Here is a 15,520-nt window from a genome sequence, read left to right on the forward strand (position 1 = left end):
AAAACCTGACATGATTGTAACGCGATTATTTTTGAAAAACATAATTCCCTGTGTCTCTGAGCCGCAGCGACACGGAGTGATTCAGAGCGGGTCCTTCTGCTGTTGGTTCTGGACTGGTGTTCTTGTGTTGGTGGATAAAGCAGACTGCTCCGTGTTTGGTGTTGCTGTGCCGCTGTCACGTCTGTTCCCTGATCTCTGCGTCACCGACCGATTTGATAAAGTGACCGGAAAAAAAACGTTATAGTAAAGCCGCGGCCGGAAAATCAGGAAGCAACGTTACTACGCTATAACCGATTATCTTCCGTCACTGCATCGAGACCGAATCGTCCACGTCCGCATCGCAATGCATCGTAGAAACGATTAATTTCAACACCCCTAGTGGGGGGGCACAGTGTGGGTGGGGGGACACAGTGTGGGTGGGGGGACACAGTGTGGGTGTAGTGTGGGTGGGGGGACACAGTGTGGGTGTAGTGTGGGTGGGGGGGCACAGTGTGGGTGGGGGGCACAGTGTGGGTGGGGGGACACAGTGTGGGTGTAGTGTGGGTGGGGGGGGCACAGTGTGGGTGGGGGGGCACAGTGTGGGTGGGGGGACACAGTGTGGGTGTAGTGTGGGTGGGGGGGCACAGTGTGGGTGGGGGGGGCACAGTGTGGGTGTAGTGTGGGTGGGGGGGCACAGTGTGGGTGGGGGGGCACAGTGTGGGTGGGGGGACACAGTGTGGGTGTAGTGTGGGTGGGGGGGCACAGTGTGGGTGGGGGGGGCACAGTGTGGGTGGGGGGGCACAGTGTGGGGTGGGGGGACACAGTGTGGGTGTAGTGTGGGTGGGGGGCACAGTGTGGGTGGGGGGACACAGTGTGGGTGGGGGGGCACAGTGTGGGTGTAGTGTGGGTGGGGGGGCACAGTGTGGGTGTAGTGTGGGTGGGGGGGCACAGTGTGGGTGGGGGGGCACAGTGTGGGTGGGGGGGCACAGTGTGTGGTAGGGCTGCTCGATTATGGCAAAAATCATAATCTCGATTATTTGGGTCAATAATTGTAATCGCGATTATTCATTGACTTTGAAAACTTGAACAGAATGTCTTTAACAGTTGATTTCCCTGAACTTTGAGTATAATTCAACTGAAAAAATAAAATAAATAATAATAAAATAATCGTTTTATTTAGATTACGTTGTTTTTGTAATCGTTGCAAGCCATAATCGTAATCGCGATTAAAATACGATTAATTGAGCAGCCCTAGTGTGTGGGTGGGGGGGGCACAGTGTGGGTGGGGGGGCACAGTGTGGGTGGGGGGGCACAGTGTGGGTGACCTGACCAGAAACATGTCACTGTCATTTACGTCTTTAAAATATGTCCTTCATCTCTCCAGGCCATGACTCCGAAGAGGTTCCTGGCCATCACTGTGAGTATCTCTAATATATGTTCTGCTGTTCAATATGCGTGTCAATAAGAGTGTTTGACTTCTCCCCTGCCTGCCATTTGCACATTTTTTATTTGTTGGTCTTTATCTCTTGTCTTGCAGAAAAGTGTCCAGACACCAGGTATGTAGAAATACTCAATCTAATTAAAGCCTTTTGCAACTCATGAACCTCATGGGCTTGATACATTAAGGCTGTGTGGTTGTTTGACATTTTCTTGATTGGGTCCTGCTGAATTAAAAACAGACAGATTTAAATGAGGGATCCATTAAACAATCTTCAAAATCGAATAATAAATGCAAAGCATTTTAGACTTTGACTGTTATCCCGACGCTGCATTGTAAAATATGCAAGGGAATTGGTAACATCTGTTTTTTTAATAATAATCTACCAAATGCCTTTCCCTGAACATCACAGATCAGATTTGTGTTCAGATTTAGCCAAAAATAAGGCATTCAAAGTTTTCTTGATTCTGTAAAATACCAGTAGTTAAAACAGGAGCATCAGATTCAGTTTCTTTTAAATGAACATTCTGGTGAAGCATCAAAAGAGCTTCATCTTACACTTCCCAAAATGCAACTGGAATACGCCTTTTTTGATTGAAAAGATATTAAACAACCGTTTCCAATGATACGTTCTCATTTTGAACGGTACAGAGATCTTGATCTGCATAATAGAAGATGGGTGGAGTGCCCCTTTAAACTTAATGCAGTATTACTATAGTACTATAATAGTGTGTGTGTGTGTGTGTGTGTGTGTGGTGTGTGTGTGTGTGTGTGTGTGTGTGTGTGTGTGTGTGTGTGTGTGTGTGTGTGTGTGTGTGTGTGTGTGTGTGTGTGTGTGTGTGTGTGTGTGTGTGTGTGTGTGTGTGTGTGTGTGTGTGTGTGTGTGTGTGTGTGTGTGTGTGTGTGTGTGTGTGTGTGTGTGTGTGTGTGTGTGTGTGTGTGTGTGTGTGTGTGTGTGTGTGTGTGTGTGTGTGTGTGTGTGTGTGTGTGTGTAGTGATGGCGAGTCCTGGAGGACCGAACTCTGTGCGCACCAGCAACTTCCTCCTGGTCGGATCCCACAAACTCACCCTGGCCTCCATCGGGCAAAACAAGTTCCACCTGGACAAGGTGAGCATCTCATTGGTCGCTGACACACCGTCATAATCTGCTGTTTACACATTCCCACTATCCTCTTTGCCCGGCTTGATAGAGAGCCGCAGTGACGCGAAAAAGGTTCCCCCCCCCCCCCTGCTGTAAATAATAATAAAAACCCTTGATTTATAACTTAACATCTCTGTCTCCTCTTGATCAGAGTATATTATAAAGAACAGTGAATTGAAGCATTATAGCGCAGGCCTTTGTCAGATGGTTTATTACGCTGTTTTTTCCTGCTTCGAATAGCTCTCTCTCTTTTCACCATACCTGTGTTTGCCTCCCTGATATTAGGGATGGGAATGATTAATCGAATATTCGTGGATTCAGGTGTTCGAATATGAGTTATGAATATGTTTAACTTGATTACATTATTATTACATTTTAAATATCTTAGGAAAAACACAGAACTTGGTTTGGTTTCTATATTTATTTGAAGATGTATTTATTATTAAAACTTTATTTATTTATTTATTTAAACATTTAAAATAAACTTTATAGGATATGTTAATGTAGTGAATCGGTTAACTGTTTTTTTGGGGGTCGAATATTCGAATATAAATTTGCTTTCAGATTCCCATCTCTAGTGTCCCTCAGTTTTCCTCTTAGTCTGTGGCTTAATGTCCGTGCTTTAGGTTTGAGTTATTAGTGTTTATATGTGTGTGTTTTTGTGTGTAGAGGCGTCACAGACTCCCTGTTGTTCTCCATGTTCCCTCATTCACCCCCCACTTCCTGATGTCTGTGTTTTAGATCAAATATGATCGAAGGGACAGAGAGCTGCTCAGTGACTTGTTTCACACCAAGGTTACTACGTGTGTGTGTGTACTTGTTTCTGTGAGTGTGTGTGAGTGTGTGTGAGGGAGAGCACTGTAACAGGAGGGTTATTTACTGCATTCCCACACTAACTTTCTGTCCCTCTTTTACCCTCTTAAACCTGTATTGTGACCTTGTATTTGTTGAACCTTGTATTTAACTGAAACATGTGTGCACCCTGATATCTGAGCTGCTGCTGACTCGTGTGTCTCTGACTCTCAGGTGCCATTCCTGTGTCCTCTGGAGGGAAACGTCTACCTGAAGATGCAGTGTGAGGTGGGCTCGAAGGTGGAGGAGAGGGGCTTCCTGGTGAGTGGAAACACTGTAGATTTATATAATAATACATGTGATTTATATAGTGCTTTTCCTGCTGCTCAAACCGCTTTACAATCAAGTAAATATCAATATTCTAATTACTGTATAGAATATTCTGCACTGTTTCTATTCTATTATATTTACGTGCACTATTTTATCTGCGTTATTGTGTTGCTCTGTTGGAGGGCCTGTGACCTCAGATTTTCATTGACATATCTACACGGTAGCTCTGCACACATGACAATAAAAGCCTTGAAACCTTGAAAGAAGGAAGATAACAACAAAAGTAAAAAGGGCGTAGCTAGGTGGAAGAGGGGTTAGTGGAGTAGGATTTGAAAGGCAAGAGTGAAAAGGTGAGTTTTGAGGGATTGTTTGAATGAGAATTCATCCAATACTAATATATTATCTCTCTCTCTCCAGACGCTGTTTGAGGACGTCAGTGGGTTCGGCTCGTGGCACAGGAGGTGGTGTGTTCTGTCCGGATACTGCATCTCCTACTGGACCTACCCCGACGACGAGAAGCGCAAGGTAGCTTTACACGCTTTACTTTATTTAAAAGTGCACTAATGGGTCCTGTTTTCTTCTGAAATGATCCCAACGTATTCGGGATGATTCTAGACGAATAGAGATACGATTAGATGCGCTTCACTGATGCTTAATTGGTCAATTATTTAGTGACAGTCTGAATCAGAAATACATTTATTTCCAGGTAGGTTGACACGTACGAGGAATTTGTCTTGGTCTTGTGTAAAAACACAGATAGAAAAGTATTTTAAAACTATAATAACATTAAAACATAATACAAATAATAGTAAAATATAGCAGTATTTATATTAAAATATGAAATATGAAAAAAAGATTACAGTAGCAAGTTAACAAGGTTGGACATTCGTTACAAACCAGCATGCATGCACACATTGCTCGCTAAACGTTCTTTAATCCATGGTGTAAGGAAGCCACATCCAGCCCCTGCTGCTGCACTCCCTGACAGGTCGGTGGCAAACTGTTTCTACCTGAACACTGCCCTCTAGTGTCAGGAAATAGGACATTGTGCTTCCTGGTTCTCCGGTGGACCGTAGAGCTGCACAACAATAGTTATTTTGTACTTTCGTCATCAATTTGAGAGATCAATGCATGGCAACCGTCACCTAGAAAACTACACTTTAAAATGTTACCTCTATTTTCTTTTTATTATCGTATCTTCCATGTTCAGTGAGCACCTTTTCATATTCTATAACGTAGGAAAGAATTGTATTTTCATGAAACATGCAACTTCCTTTAGCATTACTGAGGTTACATGTGTTTTTATTGCAAGTATTTTTTTTTTACTGTTCTACAATTTGCACTTTTTACTAATACAATATATATATATATTTTGGGTTGTTTTTATAAAAATATATATGTTTTTAATATTTACTGCATATATATTTCACTCTTTTACTTAACTTCTTATTTCTATAAACGACGGGATAAATGACGTTTTCTGATTAAAATGCATATTTTCCTCAAATTGCGGACGAACTCCGTGATGGCTTGAAGGACCATCTATTTATATTCATATATGTTTTGAGAAAGGAGCTGGTAATATACGATAATACGAGACGTGTTTTGTAAATAATTGTTTGGATTAAGTTGAGCATACCATTTTACAAAGGAAATGAAATGGCACCTCTCCTCGATGACCCCAAACATATCTCTAGGTTTCTTGTTCTGACAGCTGTCTGTTATTTGATGTGTGTGTTATATCTGTACTGACCCCCCCCCCCCCCCCTCTCCCCCTCTCCCCCTCTCCCCCTCCCCCTCTCCCCCTCTCCCCCTCCCCCCAGAACCCCATCGGGCGTCTGAACCTGTGTCACTGCACCAGTCAGCGCGTGGACCCGGTGAACAGAGAGTTCTGCGCCCGACCCAACACGTTGGAGCTGATCACTGTTCGGCCGCAGAGAGCAGAGGACCGGGAGACCCTCGTCTCTCAGTGCACCGACACCATGTGTGTCACCAAGTGAGTACTACACTACAAGTACTACGCTCTGAGAGTACTGCAGTACAAGTACACAGTGTGGGGGAACACCATGTGTGTCACCAAGTGAGTACTACACTACAAGTACTACGCTCTGAGAGTACTGCAGTACAAGTACACAGTGTGGGGGAACACCATGCGTGTCACCAAGTGAGTACTACACTACAGGTACTACGCTCTGAGAGTACTGCAGTACAAGTACACCGTGTGGGGGAACACCATGTGTGTCACCAAGTGAGTACTACACTACAAGTACTACGCTCTGAGAGTACTGCAGTACAAGTACACCGTGTGGGGGAACACCATGTGTGTCACCAAGTGAGTACTACACTACAAGTACTACGCTCTGAGAGTACTGCAGTACAAGTACACCGTGTGGGGGAACACCATGTGTGTCACCAAGTGAGTACTACACTACAAGTACTACGCTCTGAGAGTACTGCAGTACAAGTACACCGTGTGGGGGAACACCATGTGTGTCACCAAGTGAGTACTACACTACAAGTACTACGCTCTGAGAGTACTGCAGTACAAGTACACTGTGTGGGGGAACACCATGTGTGTCACCAAGTGAGTACTACACTACAAGTACTACGCTCTGAGAGTACTGCAGTACAAGTACACTGTGTGGGGGAACACCATGTGTGTCACCAAGTGAGTACTACACTACAAGAGTACTGCAGTACAAGTACACTGTGTGGGGGAACACCATGTGTGTCACCAAGTGAGTACTGTACTACGCTCTGAGAGTTCTGCAGTACAAGTACACAGTGTAGGGGAACACCATGTGTGTCACCAAGTGAGTACTACACTAGAGGTACTACGCTCTGAAAGTACTGCAGTACAAGTACACAGTGTGGGGGAACACCATGTGTGTCACCAAGTGAGTACTACACTACAGGTACTACGCTCTGAGAGTACTGCAGTACAAGTACACAGTGTGGGGGAACACCATGTGTGTCTCCAAGTGAGTACTACACTAGAGGTACTACGCTCTGAGAGTTCTGCAGTACAAGTACACAGTGTGGGGGAACACCATGTGTGTCACCAAGTGAGTACTACACTACAGGTACTACGCTCTGAGAGTACTGCAGTACAAGTACACAGTAACACTAAGCACGAAGATCAGGTTCTTGTCCGTGTATGTACAGTGGTGGAAGAAGTAATCTGAGCCTTTAAAGTAAAAGTAGAAATACTTTGGTCTTAAAATACTTAATTATGAGGAAAGTTCTAAAATTGAGTTCAATGTTTGGGTTTCGTTCCGTTTGTTTTAAGAAAATAGATAAAATAAAAGAGAAATTATATATTTTTTAAATATATTAAACTCTTTTCTCAGTTTATTTTGAGTTTTTATTCAGCTTTTGTCTCTAACATTTACATTGAAAGAGCATTTTTTTGTCAAAGTTGAGACAATCTAAGTTACTTTTTAGAATACTGGGTACATAAGAGGTGGCGTCATGTGTTTCTCTGTTATAGTAGCTTGGAGAGATGAGTTTTAAATAAATGGAAAGGAGTAAAAAGTATTTGCTTCAAAGTGTAGTGGGTTACATGTATAGAATAAAATGTAAATTATATCAAAATAGTTCTAATATAAATGTACTTTGTGACATTTCACCACTGCATTTCATATATATATATATATATATATACATGTTTTAATCCTCTTCAGAGTACATTGGGTTTTTGCTCGAAAGAAATCATTAAAAAAAGAAATAAAAATGTATAATTGGAAGTTAGAACTTAAAATGCGAATGTGCATTAATATAATAAATACATATAATAAATATTCAGGTATTTTACCATGGAACCTTTATGTATGTGTGTATAAATAGTATATGTGTGTGCAGGAACTGGCTGAGTGCGGACACGAAGGACGAGAGGAGCCTTTGGATGAGCAAACTGAACCAGATTCTGGTGGATCTGAGGGTGTGGCAGCCGGACGCCTGCTACCGGCCGCAGTGAAGCCCAAAAACACCTGTTGGACTCTAAATATCCCGTTCATTATACGTGCAATACACTATACACACTTCCACTTATCTTCCAGGAGATAAGTCACTGAACACCTGAGGTCAGAGGGAACGTAAGCCATTCAAACACACGTCAGTATTCAGCACTATTCTTTAAGCATTTCCACATGATGTTTCTGGGTGTGTTTTTATATTAATGCCAATATCTAGTGTTGTTGCCCGGCTTTGAATGTTTTGGTTTCACGGCTGGAATCAAGTATATAAATGGTGTTTGAATTACAGATGAATATTGAGGTTTTTATATCACGTTGTATCCTGCATGACGGCACAGTACTGATGCTCCCGTGAGTTTGACTTTTATATATATATATTAGCTTTTATGAATCGTTCACATGTCTCTCTTTATTCTCACGCACAGATGTTTTGATAGCAGTTATAGCGGCGTTTTTATTCTACGTGTGCATGTGTTCAGTGTGGGATAACTGCGGGAAGAGTCTGTTACATATTCAACACCTCATTTGATCTAAATGCATCACTAACATGTCGATACAGTTCCCATTTCAGATGGAAAAACCTGTATATTTTACAGTTTGATCATAATATCATCTTATTTTTAATTAAAGAGGAGATATTGTGGACTTTTCAGGTTCATGTCATGTCTCCACAGTCTGCTCTGATTGGTCAGCAGCTTAGAGATGTCCCGCCCCTGTTTTTTAATAGTTTACATTTGTATTTGCTGCAAACAGATTTTAAAGTGGTATTTCAGGCTCAGGTACCCTGTAAATGTTGTCCGATGTATTTATTGTTAGAGATTGTTTTACTTAATTGCTCGTTAATATCTGGAGTTCTGCAGCAGCTGGTGAATTTAGACTTTACCATACACCTGTGTTTTTTTACGTAACAGACTTCATTGACCCTGCTGTGTTGGTAAATGTATTTTAATATTGTAAAAGAAGCTTTTCTCAGCGGTTGATAATGGACTACAAACAGATGCATTGTGGGTGCATGAGTTTTCATCATGGAGAGCACTTCTTCACTTTGTTGGGTATTTGTGTTTATATCAGACTTCAATAAATAACCTGATTTATTTCCCCAAAGTGGATCAGGTTAACTTCCCGTTGTCCTTTTATTGAGTGGCCAAGAAATATCATTTACTAACATTATTATTTATTAAACCAGCTCGAGTGCGCTAGAATTTAAAAATACACAACCGGAAATAATCTGCCACTTCCTCACAGAGCCCCTCCTCCAACACACACGAACGCGCACATGACCAATGAGGGCACGAGATCAGTGTGTGCCCAGATGGGAGGCTGACAGGCAGGTAGGCCATCCAGTTACTTTAGCCGGCTCAGGTGATTGGTCGAGCTTTTTACAGCGCCACGGTTTCACTGATGACATGTTTTTATGGACTTCTTGTCAAAGCACTTCAGATATTCATTGCTATCGGGATGTTAAGAGCATTCCATGGAATATAACAAAAAGTGTATCTCGAGCCGGTTTCTCAAACTTATTTATGGATTATAATCTTTATATGTAATAGTCCCAGGGGAGGTGTTCCTGCATGGAGTCATTTTATTATGAGAATATTACCCTATGTGTATTTACCACAGTGTGTTATTAAGACTAAATAATTAACATGTATTTGAATGAGGTCCCTAGCTGATGCAACAACACTTCACGGGTTAAGTTTATTGAACGTCTCTTCCGCCTCTTCTGTTCACCGAGCCTTCAAAATAAAACGCCATGTTAGAAGTACTCAGATCTTGTACTTGAGTAGAAGTACTCGGATATTGTACTTGAGCAAAACTGGAAGTACTCAGATATTGTACTTCATTAAAAGTAGAAGTACTCAGATCTTGTACTTTAGTAGAAGTACTCAGATCGTGTACTTCACAGGATGTGTGAGTCTGTCCTGTTTTCCCCTCTGTTGGTGCTCTAACTCCTCCGCTCTTATTTTGAAGGAGCGATCTATAGTTCCGGTAACGTTTAGATATAAACTGTCACTGAGTCAGTTGCATCAGAACATAACCATCACTGCCTTCATCAAGTCTACGGAAATCAGTTAAAAACAAGGTAAGTGGATTAGTCTTAATTAATGTGTGTGTTTTTATTTTAAACTGGTTTTAGTTACTCAAGTATTCTGTTAAAACAAACTGCTCCCTAACTTTCTGTAATAGCTCATTAATAAAAGGTATGAACACATTTAGAGCACAACCATTAACCAATTCTTAATTACTATTGTGTATTTACATGTTCGGCTTACACGTGAACCACTAAGCATCATTTAAAATGAGAGAAACCCTAGCAGGAATCACTCGCGTGCAATCTCCGCCCGCCATGTGGTAAACGAATACAATTATTTGACATTTAAATGTTAATAAGTGAAGGGTTTTTTTCTGCCGAATTAATAAATGTGTTTATTAATTGGAGTTTGGTAACCATGTTGTTAGATGTTTATTTCTTTCGTTAGAACTAATACAATCTTAAAAAGGTCGGATTTTGAAGGTTTGGTTTAAGGTGCTCTGGATAGCGAACATTTATTGTAAAGTAGGTGGAAGGAAAATTAACCTATTTAGTATTAAATGGTAAAAAGTTAAGATTTTCTCTCTGCCGAATTGATACATATTTATTATTTAATGAGAGATCGATAACTACGTTGTTGGATGTGTATTTATTTCGTTATTGCTGATGCAATCTCAAAAAAGGTGGGGTTTACAGCTCACATTTATTGTACAGTAGGAGGAAGAAAAGGAATCCAACTAACATTATTTTATATATCATTTATATTTTCTCTGTGCCGAATTGAAAAACACAATGTATTATTTAATGAGAGATCGATAACCATGTTTTTAGATGTTTATTTATTTCGTTATAGTTGATGCAATCTTAAAAAGGTGGGATTTTGAATCGAGTTTGGTGTAAGGTGCTCTGGACACATTTATTGTATCGTAAGCTGAATGATTGTCACAGGTGGCACTTTTTTTGCTGCAGTAGCTATATGACAGCACGGTCATACTTTTAATCCTCCCGTTTTCACTGCCCTCTCCCGGTTTCCTCCCGGGCTCATATTTCTCCCGATTTCTGACAAAATCAGATTTACTCGAACTGTTTCCACTCGGACTTTAATACAGCTACACCATTGTTTGGTTTTCCATGGTAGCGCGTCTCTTTAGTAGCGCGCGCAACTGAAAGTCTGAGAGGGTGAGGAGTCACAGAAAACAGAACAAGAATGGACAACTCTACCCTCTGCTCACTCCTTTCCTGTAAAACACAGGTCCAGCCCACATATGCTCCATGGTGGTGCTACAGGCTGCAAGGCAGTGCACTTACAACTACAATAAGCATGTTAATGTTGATCTAATACAGCTCCGGCGATCCACTAACCTCATCACCACACACACACACACACACACACACACACACACACACACACACACACACACACACACACACACACACACACACACACACACACACACACACACACACACACACACACACACACACACACACACACACACACACGGATAGCAGGGTGGACCGGTTGGAGATCGCGGTCGTTTATGCTGACTTGTGAGAAATCTTTCCATTTTCGATCTGTGTTCACATAGGCAAGGCAAGTTTATTTATATAGCACCTTTCAACACAAGACAATTCAAAGTGCTTTAAAAAAAATATGAAAGACATTAAGAAAATGGCATTTAAAATTAGTCATTAAAAAGAAAATAAAAGAAACATTAAAAGAAAAAATACATGGATAAAAGTTACAGTGCAGTTTAAGATGTGAATAGTTCAATTAAAAGCAGCGACAAAAAGAAAAGTCTTCAGCCTGGATTTAAAAGTAGTCAGAGTTGCAGCGGACCTGCAGGTTTCCATACTGAGAATTCTAACAACATTAGCCAAGTAACAGTTTGTGCTTTAACTTACAACGACCCCGCAGAATGTGTGTGTGTGTGTGTATATACAAAACAATGGGGTTGCTAGGCCAAAGCTACCCCCTGGCCCCTGGGTGGCAGTCAGTCTGGCTCCACCAGAAAAAACACAAACGAGAAATGTTTCATTCTAAAACCACAAAACATTTCAAGAAACTAAAACATCTTTAACATTTAACTAAACACTTAAACATCTGAAAAAACACCAAAAGCTTTCAAAAAACATATTTACAAATTTTTTTTAATATAAAATTACATTAAAGAAACTTCACTGTTTTATATATTTTTTTAAATGTTTAGATTATACGTATGTTTCTCCTCACTAATAGACCCTCTTCAAATCCTTTTAGCTGCAACCATTATTTTATCGCTTTCATGAATTGTCTTTTTGTGTGTTTGTTTTGTTTGTCTTAATGTTAGATGTGTGGGATCTGGGCTTTAATCTGCTCACTAACAGACCTTCTCTTCCTGTTGTCCCTCCCCAGCAGAGATGTGTGGTATCTGGGCTTTAATCTGCTCACTAACAGACCTTCTCTTCCTGTTGTCCCCTCCCCAGCAGAGATGTGTGGTATCTGGGCTTTAATCTGCTCACTAACAGACCTTCTCTTCCTGTTGTCCCTCCCCAGCAGAGATGTGTGGTATCTGGGCTTTAATCTGCTCACTAACAGACCCTCTCTTCCTGTTGTCCCTCCCCAGCAGAGATGTGTGGTATCTGGGCTTTAATCTGCTCACTAACAGACCCTCTCTTCCTGTTGTCCCTCCCCAGCAGAGATGTGTGGTATCTGGGCTTTAATCTGCTCACTAACAGACCTTCTCTTCCTGTTGTCCCTCCCCAGCAGAGATGTGTGGTATCTGGGCTTTAATATGCTCACTAACAGACCCTCTCTTCCTGTTGTCCCTCCCCAGCAGAGATGTGTGGTATCTGGGCTTTAATCTGCTCACTAACAGACCTTCTCTTCCTGTTGTCCCTCCCCAGCAGAGATGTGTGGTATCTGGGCTTTAATATGCTCACTAACAGACCCTCTCTTCCTGTTGTCCCTCCCCAGCAGAGATGTGTGGTATCTGGGCTTTAATCTGCTCACTAACAGACCCTCTCTTCCTGTTGTCCCTCCCCAGCAGAGATGTGTGGTATCTGGTCTTTAATCTGCTCACTAACAGACCCTCTCTTCCTGTTGTCCCTCCCCAGCAGAGATGTGTGGTATCTGGTCTTTAATCTGCTCACTAACAGACCCTCTCTTCCTGTTGTCCCTCCCCAGCAGAGATGTGTGGGATCTGGGCTTTAATCTGCTCACTAACAGACCCTCTCTTCCTGTTGTCCCTCCCCAGCAGAGATGTGTGGTATCTGGGCTTTAATCTGCTCACTAACAGACCCTCTCTTCCTGTTGTCCCTCCCCAGCAGAGATGTGTGGTATCTGGGCGTTGTTCGGCAGCGATGAGTGCCTCTCGGTGCAGGTCACCAGCGCCATGAGGATCGCTCACCGCGGCCCCGACGCTTTCCGTTTCGAGAACGTTAACGGCTTCACAAACTGCTGCTTCGGGTTCCACCGGCTGGCCGTGATGGACCAGCTGTACGGCATGCAGCCGCTGCGCATCAAGAAGTTCCCCTTCCTGTGGCTGTGCTACAACGGAGAGATCTACAACCACCTCGCGGTCAGTATAAAGTGAACAGGGATTTATACGGCAGCTGTCAGACGGAGCAACACATAGTAAACACGGATAATACACACACTATAAAGTATTAAAACATGCATCAAGAGGTTCCCCTTCCTGTGGCTGTGCTACAACGGGGAGATATTGACAGAGATATCGGTATGCATGCAAAGGTGATATAAATCTGGGTCCATGTGTCCCTGCAGCTGAATAAGAAGTTTGGCTTCAAGCCCCAGATGGCGGTGGACGGGGAGGTTCTGCTGCACCTGTACGACCGCTTTGGGATCAAGAAGATGGCGGCGCTGCTGGACGGCGTGTTCGCCTTCATCCTGCTGGACACCGAGAAGAAGAAGGTGTTCGTGGGGAGAGACACGTACGGAGTGAGGCCGCTCTTCAAACTGAGCACAGACGACGGGTTCCTGGCTCTCTGCTCAGAGGCCAAAGGTACCGTGGGTCTGGGGCCTTTCTTTGTATTTATTGATGTAACGCGGTCAGTGTGTCATTAATACACATGTCTGTAAATGTGCCAAGAGGCTGTTTTTTCATCTGTAGTCCCCGGACAGTACGTCACCCTAAAAACACATTTTATTAAGTAAATACAATCAGTAAAAACATTGCAACATAAAGGCTTACAGTACTGGGAATGCTAATAAAGATAAATCATACGTATGACATAGCAAGGAGACAGCAACCGGTTAAAGACACTCAGAGGGTTTTACATTGCAGTCGATCATGACAGAGTGAAATGAGATTTAAATAAACTGAATGTGTTTTTGTTTTCTGATTATCGCTGGGATTGAGCTCCTGCACCGGGTAACAGGGGCGCTGCCCTCAAACCAAAATGCAGATGTCCCCCGTAAAATGTTAAAGTGATCAGAAAACAATATCTCTGTTCCTCAGAGACAATAGAGGCTTCTCAATACTCAAATTTCCCCTCCTCGGCTCCCCTCCTCGGTTCCCCTCCTCGAGACTTAGACCCGCCCACAGGAGATGCGAGCGGAGGACCGAGGAGGGGAACCGAGGAGAGAGGAGGGGAAGCAGCAGACGTTTAAAGAAATGAGAACTCCTCTCCTCTGAGCGGTCATTTTAAAGAGACGTCCGTTCATTATTACGTGGCAACAGCTGCATCAGCTGTCGAGTGTTTTGTCATAGCGCTGTATCTCTGTTAGATCAGCTGAACATTGTTCCCCCACATCTTTACTTTGAATTCATTGAGAGTGCGGTATAATGAGACAATAACAGGCACAGATGCGGACACACACACACACATATATTTATATAAATATATACAATTTAAAGTATGAGAGCACTCTCATAACGTAACACAATCAGAGACTGGATATATCCCCCCCCCCCCCCCCCCCCTCCTCTGGTCGCTGAAATGGGAATTGAAATTACGAGCCAAAAGTTGTATTTACAAGTTAGGCCTATTAAAAGTAAGCAGAGGACACCAAACCAACTGAGACCCGTCTGTCCGCCGCATTTACGCACTGTACCAACACACACCCACACACTGTACCCACACAACACCCTACACACTGTACAACACACACCTACACACTGTACCACACACACCTACACACTGTACCACACACACCTACACACTGTACCACACACACCTACACACTGTACCACACACACACCTACACACTGTACCACACACACCTACACACTGTACCACACACACACCTACACACTGTACACACACACCTACACACTGTACACACACACACCTACACACTGTACCACACACACCTACACACTGTACCACACACACCTACACACTGTACACACACACCTACACACTGTACACACACACCTACACACTGTACCACACACACCTACACACTGTACCACACACACCTACACACTGTACCAACACACACCTACACACTGTACCACACACACCTACACACTGTACCACACACACCTACACACTGTACACACACACCTACACACTGTACCACACACACCTACACACTGTACCACACACACCTACACACTGTACCACACACACACCTACACACTGTACCACACACACCTACACACTGTACACACACACCTACACACTGTACCACACACACCTACACACTGTACCACACACCCTACACACTGTACACACCACCTACACACTGTACCACACACACCTACACACTGTACCACACACACCTACACACTGTACCACACACACCTACACACTGTACACACACACCTACACACTGTACCACACACACCTACACACTGTACCACACACCTACACACTGTACAACACAC

The 15,520-nt window shown here is 42.9% G+C and overlaps 2 protein-coding genes across 7 annotated transcripts in view; both read left to right on the top strand.

Annotated features, from left to right (window-relative positions):
- The window catches only part of anln (anillin, actin binding protein), a 31,003-nt gene extending 22,226 nt beyond the window's left edge, over positions 1-8,777 (top strand). For 4 of the 5 annotated variants that reach the window (XM_034236276.1, XM_034236277.1, XM_034236278.1 and 1 more), the window contains 8 exons: positions 1,364-1,396; positions 1,517-1,535; positions 2,413-2,525; positions 3,300-3,353; positions 3,585-3,671; positions 4,098-4,205; positions 5,504-5,676; positions 7,542-8,777. In XM_034236276.1, coding sequence (XP_034092167.1) covers positions 1,364-1,396; positions 1,517-1,535; positions 2,413-2,525; positions 3,300-3,353; positions 3,585-3,671; positions 4,098-4,205; positions 5,504-5,676; positions 7,542-7,656 — 702 coding nt within the window. In that variant the 3' untranslated portion in view covers positions 7,657-8,777. The remainder of the gene's footprint in view (positions 1-1,363; positions 1,397-1,516; positions 1,536-2,412; positions 2,526-3,299; positions 3,354-3,584; positions 3,672-4,097; positions 4,206-5,503; positions 5,677-7,541) is intronic. The other variant, XM_034236280.1, reaches the window with a different exon arrangement.
- An 829-nt stretch (positions 8,778-9,606) lies between these two features.
- LOC117559489 (asparagine synthetase [glutamine-hydrolyzing]-like) lies at positions 9,607-13,767 on the top strand. 2 transcript variants are annotated; one of them, XM_034236281.1, is made up of 3 exons: positions 9,607-9,737; positions 12,993-13,246; positions 13,453-13,767. In XM_034236281.1, exons 2-3 carry the CDS (start codon positions 12,998-13,000, stop codon positions 13,750-13,752), a joined length of 549 nt encoding a protein of 182 aa, XP_034092172.1. In that variant the 5' UTR covers positions 9,607-9,737; positions 12,993-12,997; the 3' UTR covers positions 13,753-13,767. The 2 variants fall into 2 exon arrangements, with proteins under 2 accessions (XP_034092172.1, XP_034092173.1); XM_034236282.1 differs by having other exon boundaries at positions 9,614-9,737; positions 12,996-13,246.
- Positions 13,768-15,520: the final 1,753 nt, after the last annotated feature.

Source organism: Gymnodraco acuticeps, unplaced genomic scaffold (genome assembly GCF_902827175.1).
Source record: "Gymnodraco acuticeps unplaced genomic scaffold, fGymAcu1.1, whole genome shotgun sequence".
NCBI lineage: Eukaryota > Metazoa > Chordata > Actinopteri > Perciformes > Bathydraconidae > Gymnodraco > Gymnodraco acuticeps.